The sequence below is a fragment of the Ptychodera flava genome, chromosome 5, assembly GCF_041260155.1.
Source record: "Ptychodera flava strain L36383 chromosome 5, AS_Pfla_20210202, whole genome shotgun sequence".
NCBI classification, from domain to species: Eukaryota; Metazoa; Hemichordata; class Enteropneusta; family Ptychoderidae; genus Ptychodera; species Ptychodera flava.
In genome coordinates, this window is record NC_091932.1 from 19,966,773 (window position 1) to 19,977,062 (window position 10,290).

A 10,290-nucleotide genomic window follows, 5' to 3' on the forward strand; every position below is an offset into this window, starting at 1 on the left:
CAGCTAGCAGTACCCAGCATGTGGACACGTCGATGGCTAGAACAATGGAAGCATATTGCGTTGCACCCGTGCATCGCAAAAGTGAACTGAAGACTTGGGGGTAGTGACTGGTTATCACTGGTTAGCTGCAGCCCAAGCCATGCCGGTACAAACCCGTACCTGACTGAGGACCACTCGATTAAGTCAGTAATGAACAGTAACACTCGTAAGCCAACTCCCAACTGAGCTGGCAAAACTACGTAAAGCTGTGCTTCAATGGCTCAGCCATGTCGTTAATACAACGGCAAAAACGTAGTTTTTGTGCTACACTGCCAAGTCGTTGGAGGTACGTATTCAATTGACCCTACCCTGGGGAAACAGGACAGGTTTGACGGTGCTGCTGCACCCCTAGCACGACCCTCAGGGTCTCTGACTAACAGACGAGTGAGGTGATGTTTGTGCCTAGCGGACGTACGTAATACTGAAGGAGTTTATTTCCGAAAAAATAAACATGAAACGGCAATAAAATGACGCACTCCCAGGGGCAAACAAAGCCGGTGACCTCAGTTTTTTTCTGCAGCAACCCTTGAGCTCCTTCCCCTGTCTACGGGCATGTAGAAATTATCGAAGTCTAACACGTATAAGTACGGCTAAAACAACCCTGAAAATGGGCGATTTCTGCCAAAATGCCCGGCAGGATAACATGCAGGAGAGCCAATCTTTTGCAGGCACATATTATGGGGCGGTTTTCTACTGACTTGGGAGAATAACGGACAAGGGCGCTCGGCAGGAAAAGGGTTAATATTGCACTGGCATAAAACCTACACACTACCTGTATCTTTCAAGACAGTCAATACTTTTGCACTGGAGCCCAAACCAGTTCTTGTGTATATACATGTACTTGTGGGATTAGGTAGTATATGCCTTGAAAGTGAAAGACTTACACTTTTTTCTCAAACTTTCTAGAATGAAACTTTTAACCATTCTCTTACCAAATCAAGAATATAAATCAGGAATCACTGTGCAAATTTTGGTACTAGAGAGACAAATTACCTAACATTTACGATGTATCCCTATTTGAAATTCAAAATGGCCACCATCCATGTATGAACTCTATGTGGAAAAATAAAGCTGTCAATTATTGAAATTTTTCTAACAAGCAGTAGAAAAGTCAGATGTCTGTCTTTGACATTCTATCTTAAGCAATATTTGTGTTTCCTGGTAAATTTCTTCTACGATGTTACTGTAACTGGTTATTTCGATTGAGTTAGTTTTGTAATTCTTATGGTTATATATATTGTCTAAAGTAGAAGTATTATCAATTCAACTTTCAGTTATCATACCAGTCATCAGATCATGAGTCTTATGATCGCTGTGATACATATACTTGACTCTTGCATTTCACAGAGGCTCTCACTCCTTACTTGAAGTAATTGTGTATTCATACTGCTCTGCAATTTCATATCAAGCTCTCTTGTCCACTCACAAGTCACCTGTAAATTTGGCATGTGCTCTGACTTTATCACAGCCTCTCCTCAGCTAAAACAGCTTCTGATGCCTGTCCCTAGTGGGCTACATTATAGCTGAGGGAGGCTAAGGCATACATGTACACTGTACATATACATGTAGCGTAGTGAAATGGATGGGGAGAGGGGTTTGGAGGAGAAGTGGAGAACCTGAGATCATCACTTTGCACAGCCAGTGAGAGGGTTACATGTACACGTAGGTGTGTGTAGATATCAACTACACTTACCATACACGTATCATTAAAAGACAAGTCAAATGTACTACACATTTTATGATCTTTGTTTCTCCAAACATACGTACACAGAGGCAGTATTCAGCAACTGTACGTGTGTATTCATTCCTCATGTCTAAGGAATGTATGTCACATAGTCTTAACGCTGTTAGAGTAACTGGTGTAAATATAGGTAGGTTGGCCACTGCATACTCCAGAATACCTGCTAGAAATATTTCATTTAGTCATAGATGTAGCTTTACAAAATCTAGAAATTGGACAGACAAGCATTTAGCCTGTCTACAAGTACTGTTGTTATCATGTGTATGAACATGTTTTCTTATACCGTATATTACAGTAACATACATGTATGTACACCTTTAGACTACATATTACTGTAATTTCAATGTACATGGTGTGCATACATATATATAAATTTCTGTAGCATTTCTGAATATGGTGGTGTACACAGGACTGTACACTTGTTTCCATGTACATTGTACATTTCAGTAGACTACACACTACTGTACATGTAAGTTTCAATGTACATGTATGTGAGTACAAATGAATTTGTCTGGTATTACCAGCATGTACAAGACAAGCAAGTTGGTAACAATCAGACCTACATGTATACCAACAGCAATAGCTGTACAGTAAGTTGGCATTGTTTCCTTTGTTGCTAGCAAAAATGTACTCCAGTCACACTAGATATTCTTTTGCACTCAAGGGGGGATATTTTTATCTAGTTCAAAATCCATATGGACTATGAACATGTATAGTCTGGCTTTACAGCTGGGTAGGCGTTATGCGGTTTATGTGTAATCAGTTTTTCTGCAGATAACAATATTTTTGTGGAAAAGACCTATGTACACCTTCACATAGTTGACAATTTTTGAATCCAAAACAAACAGGACTGTCGTTAGAAACGACTGTCTCTCGAATAGTTTTTCTGTGGGCAATTGCCTGGGGTTATCATAATGCGGTACTCAGACGCACTGGTATATTTTCAAGCTGTTAGTTTATCTCGACACAGACATCACTGAAAGAGTTTCACATCAAGTGAAATATTGTAATCCCCTGCCTGTGAACTTTCCAGTTCACAAACACCCTGCTACCACTAAAACACTCAATATCCAACTTCATCTTCAAAACCACTAAATTACATAAATTATAATACATGTAAAATATAGCTTTTCAAAAATATTTAGACTACGATTTGGTGTTTGATGGTTTATATTTGACCTTGATATCCGATCAAATCATGTGCAATCAGCCAAAATTATTCTAAACCACAAGTTCACTTACACTTGAGCCACTTTACAACTTGCAATGCCAGAACTGTGACCAACTGGGAATACAACAGATAAAAAAGGTCCAAATATGAACAAACATACGACAAAATATTGAAAGCATGACTTTGTAACTAATATAAACCTTATGTCAGTAGCAAATGAAATATTTTCAAATTAAAAAAAATTACCAGCCTGATGGACAGGCAGTTTCATTCTTTCCACTGAAGCAAAACAATATTGTTGAAATGAGAAACCCTTTTTAAAAGATAGTGAAATACCCTGCAGCAGGTTTAACATTTTCAAGTTCATGGGCACTGTTGTCCAATGAACTTTGACAACAATTTTTTCATAACATGTGACATCTGTAAACCATGTTGTAGTCAAAAAAGGTGGTTGGATTAGTGTACAGTGCTGCAATGACAGGATTCGACTGAGTGATAATGATCTATGTGTCCCTTTACAAAATTCGGGCAGATTTGGGGAAGTATTTTGGAATCCCAGCCAGTTATGTCAGGACTAATAATCACTTATCATTGTGGTAACTGCAATAAACCCATACATTATTAATACATGTACTCACGGATGTACATGCCTGTACCTCAATGATGTACCAATACAGGGCCAAATTCCTAGAGAAGGGCATGCATGTACAGTATACTATTATGTGTACAACTTGTTTTAGAATGTTTTTTTCTGGGTGTTCTCTTTCAAAGTATTTTCGAAGGAGAAAGCTCAGTTCCGAAGTTATTATACAAATTGTGGCTTTTATTCATAGACCCTAGAGAAACTACAGTCTATGGTTTATCGGACGCTAGGCTGCCATTTGCAACTACGCTACTGTACATCAATTGGTTAAAGAACAGGCCCAATGGCCAAGAGAAACTTCCTTAGGGTCTATGGTTAAAGTATGACAATGGGGAAACAGAAGTATTATCAGCCAAGAACCACTCATCCATAGTACAAAGCTATTGTTATCCATGATAAAAGGCAGTAAAAATATGAGGAAATGAGTACAACAGCTACAAATGTAGGTGCTTGCTTGAAAGGTAAATTTCATTTCAGTGAATTGTTTGTGACATATGTACTGCTATTTGGCTGCTGGAGTTCTGATGTGAAGCTAAGAGATGCATACCAAGTGCAGATAGATCCTGTAAAGATCATTGATTACCAGAATTAAATCAAACCATGGTGGGTGGGTTGGGGGGACTGTTATCAAACAGATTATGACCCGATAATTATAATCTATTCACCTGCTGCTGGTTGTTGAACAATATACTTCAAAATTAGAAAACTAAATTTGAAACCCCCTATATCAGGGGCTCCTTTCATGTATATCTTAATCTATAACTGTCAAAATTATTTTTATTCACGTATGGGAGTCACCCTACTCGAGTAACTGTAATGTAAACATGTACCGCTGTATGACCAAGAGTTGCACATATCAGTTGTACAAGTCCATGTCACAACGATACTCATAACTAATTTGATATGTTTCCTGACCTGCTTCACTGGTTATTTTGATATCTTTGAACAGGAAGCGTTGCAGCTCAGAAGAGATACCATGATGTAGTACAAGGTTACGCATAGGTCTTTTTGTGGGCGGCGATCTCAATAGGTATTCTCACTCACTTCTTCGATTTTGTTCCGCATTGCTAGTTTGTTGGCTTTCTATTCGCCACTTCAAGCTCAAGTTGCGGACATACGAAAACCACACCGACCAAAGTTTTGGGGTAATTTCCCTCGCTCTCCCGTTCATTTCTTTTTTTTCGAGGTGGGGTAGTATTCCATTGATAGGTTGGAAACAACCATGGTGAACACGACACCGGCTGTCTGGGTGGGTGTCACAACTGACACTGGCTGAATATGAAAATAGTTTTACTTTATCTTGAAAATATTTCCCTATCTGAAATCTCCAGGTGGAAACCACTAAAACGTTATCGAAGAGCCAATTTAAGGGGTAAACCTACCGAAACTCCGAATTTGAATGTTCGACAAGCCTAATTATCGGTCAATCATAGTGATACATTTTCACCGGCATGTACATTGCTAAGTATGCCGGTAGGGTCCGGATTGTCATTTTCTCGTGCGTGGCAACCTACCTTTAGCGTCACAGTCGGCACAATATTTGTTGTCTTCCTCGCGTAAAAGTCTGGCTAACACACTTTGATACCTCTCCTGTGATTTCTTCTCTTTGTCTCGTTGTGACCGGGTGGCCATGTTCTGTAAAATCTGCTGTGAACCGACGACGAAAATTGAATATTCTCACACCGTATGAATCAAGATGGAGGTAACCCGGAAGTAGAACGCGTAACGTCTGATTTCAGGGAAATAGATTCATCCGCTAAATGTAGTTCCAAATAAATTCAAGATTTGTATATTTCTGTAGACAGAGAGATGCTTTAAAGACTATCTTTTGGCCAGAGTGACTTATTTACTTGCCGTAGAAGCAAGGTAATTGCGAATATTTGACCAGATCATGACGATTGATATGATGCGACCTTCGGCGAATGTATAACGAAACAGGCACTTTGCGGAAATACAAAATAGGGGGTGTCACCGATGATGACGTTGTAGTAGACGTCATCGTTCGAGGAATAGAAAGTTTATTGGTGTCAAAGGAGTTAAAGGTCATGGGCTGAACACGATACAGGTACGTGCCTTATATGGTACGGGCAACCAACAAATTGATTCGTGCAAAAAGATTCCACGAATTTTGTGAGCGATTTCTTAGGGGCGGGCAAATTTTTCCTTATGCGCGGAAATTTAATTCTTTCATTCTACCACAGTCCCTTGGTGGGCTATTCAGCTCTGGGACTATTCGCCCCATAGACGAGTGTACAGAAGCGAGAAACAACCCAAGTCTGGAAATGAAATGGCTATTTCGTATAGGGATTGTGCCACCATGTCATCTTCGACGTTCGATTTTACCGTGAAAAGTAGCAAGTTCATCTATCATGTAACCGTCGACCGTTCCCTATCATTCTCAAAATTCATACCTGGTACTTGATTTGCTTCACAAACGCTCGTTTCGTGTGATTTTCGGCCGAATTCGACGGACACGTCGCTAAAACATAAGCGTGAGCAACATTCCGGTCACCTCACAGTGGACGTTGGGCACCTCCACTTTACTGACGTTAGCGCCGCGTACCTATGAGGGGTGACTGGAAGGTTGTTCATGCCTTATGTTTTGGCGACGTGTCTTCTGAACTCGGCCGAAAATCACACGAAAATTCATACCTGATACTTCATCTGCTTACAAAATGCTAATTTCCTGTGATTTTCGGCCGAGCTCGAGAGACACCTGGCCAAAACATAAGCGTGAGCAACATTCCAGTCATCCCTCATGGGTAGGCGGCGCCAACGTCAGTAAAGTGGAGGTACCCAAGAGGTGACCGGAATGTTGCTCACCCCCAGGTTTTGGCGAGGTGTCCGTCGAATTCGGCCGAAAATCACACGAAACGAGCGTTTTTGAATCAGATAAAGTATCAGGTATGAAATTTTAGAATGATAGGGAACGATCGACGGTTGCATGATAGATGAACTTGCTAATTTTCACAGTGAAATCGGACACGGAATGTGACATGGCGTGGTTTTTATAGCCATTCTGTTTCCAGACTTGGGGTGTTTCTTGCTTCTGTACACTCGTCTATGGGGCGAATAGTCCCAAAGCTGAACAGCCCACCAAGCGACTGTGATTCTACCATGGAGCTAACAAAAGAGCGCCACGATTCTGCTCAGCGGGCAACTTCAACGAACGCCCGATTGACTGGTAGTTCGTCGTTTCCACTCCAGGCTAGGAGTCTGAAGATCGATGGACATGTCAGGGGAGAAGCATGTAGACAATTTTTAACTATTATTATATTCTTTGTGACGCTACTTTTGATCATTTTCCCATGTTCTGCATGTTTACATGTTGGCGTTATTTTAAAAATTGTCATTTATATATGTATTTTGATCAATGTCAAATTATTTTTTCGGTCTGAGTTATTCGATTTTCAAGTATTGTCTTCTATTAAATTGTATTCAATGAAAACCCGTTTATGGATGCATTGATTTAATAAAACGAAATGAAATAAAATGTAATGTTGAAAGGCGATGGTGATAGTAACTTTAGACTGAGCCCGTTGGAGGAGACAGAGATGGTAATTTTTGTTTTGATATATTTTTGGCGGGGTGTTTTACTTTGTTTTGTCGGGACAGGGGGAAGTGGGGCTGGGCAGATTACCTAGGGGGAAAAACCTATGAGCATAGGAGTGAAATTTTCAAATCGTTGCGTTAGTGCAGCCAAATTGAATGACTGTTATTGTGTTAATATCCCCGCCATATTTTAATTCTGTTCGAAATACGTTGGCGGCATTGCATACTGAAATGTTGGAAAACGAATTCTCAAAATTCGTTGGTTGGCATCCCCTATAGGGATGAGGGGTGTAAGGTGTTACAAGATGCATAGGCTCTTCGAGATAGCTTCGAATTTGAATGACACGAACGATACATCAAAACGAGGCGCCACCAGCGGTCAATGTGAGCTGATTAGCCCTGTTTTATTTTGCGATTCCCTTTCGACATAAAAATACTAATAGATGTCAACAATGGCGTAATTTTTGTAAGGCTTACAGTCTCAGATGAATATATGAAGTGAACTGATTTATTTGCGGATAGTTTGGTATATTTTTTAATTTTTTTTTTTTTTTTGGTATTGATCGTCTGCTTGTTTGTTTGTTCGAGTGACTTTTCCCAAGACTGGGCAAAATTAAGTTGCTGGAAAACAACACACTATATAGCGAATCTTCTCGAAAGCTGATTAAAATCAGATGTAGATTCATCGTTCCTTGAAATTGCTCTTAGGGGTGGACCATTTGATATCCTGGGGTGGCTTGGAAGATTGGTGGAGAGCCATTATTTTTTTTCCCACGTGCTTCACCATGAATTATTTTTTTTTCTACATGGCATATGCTGGCAACTTTTTTTTTCACTTTCCTTCTTCGAGATATATTTTTTTTTTACCAAATTTTCGGTGCAATGTTTGTTTGCTTGGTTTTTCACACCCAGTAACAAGATGCTGTTCTATCGCACACAGACTATATTCAAGAAACTAAATACATGTACATTTTTGATTCACTTTACAAAAACATATTTGTAAAATCATGTACAGTTATGGCATTTACTTGTCAGTGTTGTCCTTACATTGAAAGTAGCTGGGTAATTTAAGAAAGTAGACGGGTGGACTGCGAGGGAGCGAAGCGACTGAGCGGCGAGTGAGCGTAGCGAACGAGGGGGGGAGAGCGCGTGAGGGGGGTGTCCCCCCTCTCGCAAGGCGAAAAATGAAATTTTGGAGTGGAAATGGTTTTCTCTGGTGGCATCTGAGGTGACATTTACAGACTGAAACAGTACTTTTGTTGTGTGTCTTAGACGTGGCTCACATACAACAAAACAAACAAACATGATTTTGTTTTGTTTGTATTATTTATGACACACTTATGGTTTTATTTGCAGTGAAGATGTAACATTTAATCTTAAATCACCCGCTGTCTGCTCATTTCATTGCCCATTTCCCATTCTTCATTACCACATAGTAGTTTCCCCAAAACCATCAAACTCATTCGCTTTTGTTAAGAAAAACATTGGTAAGATAATTCACTATAACTGTGTTCGCATTTACGAATAAAAAATGCGTATATAGAAAACTCATAACAATGAAAAATAGCGTCAATGACACTGTAGCTCCCATCCTGGACTATTTAGTGTTTGTTCTCTGGTCAGATATTTGAACATGTGTGAAAGGGATAAAGTGCATGAAGTGAAAATACTTAAATGTAATGTACTGGAGACAGTGAAATATGTTTAATGTATTTATTCAGAATATAAAATGGAAAAAATACAGAATTAGAAATATCGTATACTGTGATACAACCATTAACTAAACAAGTCATTGACAATGACAGTCCCCACTTGTAATAGGAGTATTAGTCTTGATGGGGCAGGGAAATGTGGTCATTAAGAAGTATCACTGGAGTGTATATGTTGAGATCTATGGGCAAATAGGTCTATGTCGTTGTTCCCAATTTGAAACACATGAGGCATGTCTAAGTTATGGTTCTAAATCGGGAAAAAAGATCAGACCTCTAGCAGTATTGGCCAGCCAAGAAATACATATGCGCATAATAAATGAGGTACAAGATGTGACATCTTAAGGTCTAATATCCTATCAAAATTGGAGGGTATAGAACTTGTGGTTACTGAGATATGCATATATATGTATAATCAAGGTCAAAGGTCATTGAGGTTACATGACATTTTGAAAAAAAAATTATATTGCTAATTAATCCCTATATGCCAAAAAATCAGACCTCTAGCTCTATTTACTTGCCCAGAATTAGATGTGTGCAAAATTAATGAGGTAAAGCATGTGTTGTCATAAGGTCTCCCATCCTACTAAATACAAAGGACATAGCACTTGTAGTTACTTATTTATTGACATAAACATATATTTTAGGTAAAAGGTCATCAAGGTCACATGACATTTGGTCAAAAAATTTCTCTTCTATAGTTATCCCTATATACCAAAATCAGACATCCAGCTCTATTGGCTTGCTCAGAATGAGATATGTGCATAATTAATGAGCTACAATATGTGCCATCATAAGGTGTCCAATCATACCAGATATGAAGGGTGTAGCACTTGTGGTTACTGAGTTATGGACAAATATGTATATTTGAGGTCAAAGGTCACCGAGGTCACATTACATTTGTCAAAAAAAATTCTCTCCTATAGTTATCCCTATATATCAAAAATCAGACCTCTGGCTCTATTGGCTTGCTCAAAATTAGATATGCACATAATTAATGAGGTACAATATGTGGCATCATAAGGTGTCCCATCATACTATACATGAAGGGTGTAGCACTTGTGGTTACTGAGTTATGGACAAATATGTATATTTGAGGTCAAAGGTCACCGAAGTCATGTCACATTTTGTCAAAAAAATTGTATTGCTAGGCTATCCCTATATACCAAATATAGTTATCAAAACAAACCACCAATTGTATGAACATGGGCCTAAATACAGACAGACTGACATTCACAGACTGGCACAGAGTGATGACATTGACCCCAAGTGTGCCTTGGCCCATGGAGAGTGATAAAGATATAACAAAAAGCTGAATGTAATGATATGTTACCGCAATTTGATTAGTTTCTTTTCATTTTCTACTTCTGTGATAATTTTTAAGACAATCAAACTGCAAGGCAGTTTTAATATTTAATTGACATAATTTAATTTA

The 10,290-nt window shown here is 39.0% G+C and overlaps 1 protein-coding gene across 29 annotated transcripts in view; it reads right to left on the reverse strand.

The window, feature by feature from the left end:
• The window catches only part of LOC139133207 (stromal membrane-associated protein 1-like), a 32,774-nt gene extending 27,222 nt beyond the window's left edge, over window positions 1–5,552 (reverse strand). For 11 of the 29 annotated variants that reach the window (XM_070699674.1, XM_070699669.1, XM_070699665.1 and 8 more), the window contains exon 1: window positions 5,109–5,320. In XM_070699674.1, coding sequence (XP_070555775.1) covers window positions 5,109–5,226 — 118 coding nt within the window. In that variant the 5' untranslated portion in view covers window positions 5,227–5,320. Of the gene's footprint in view, window positions 1–5,108 lie in introns of all 29 variants that reach the window. The other 18 variants (XM_070699658.1, XM_070699655.1, XM_070699656.1 and 15 more) reach the window with 5 other exon arrangements.
• Between the last annotated feature and the right edge of the window lie 4,738 nt (window positions 5,553–10,290).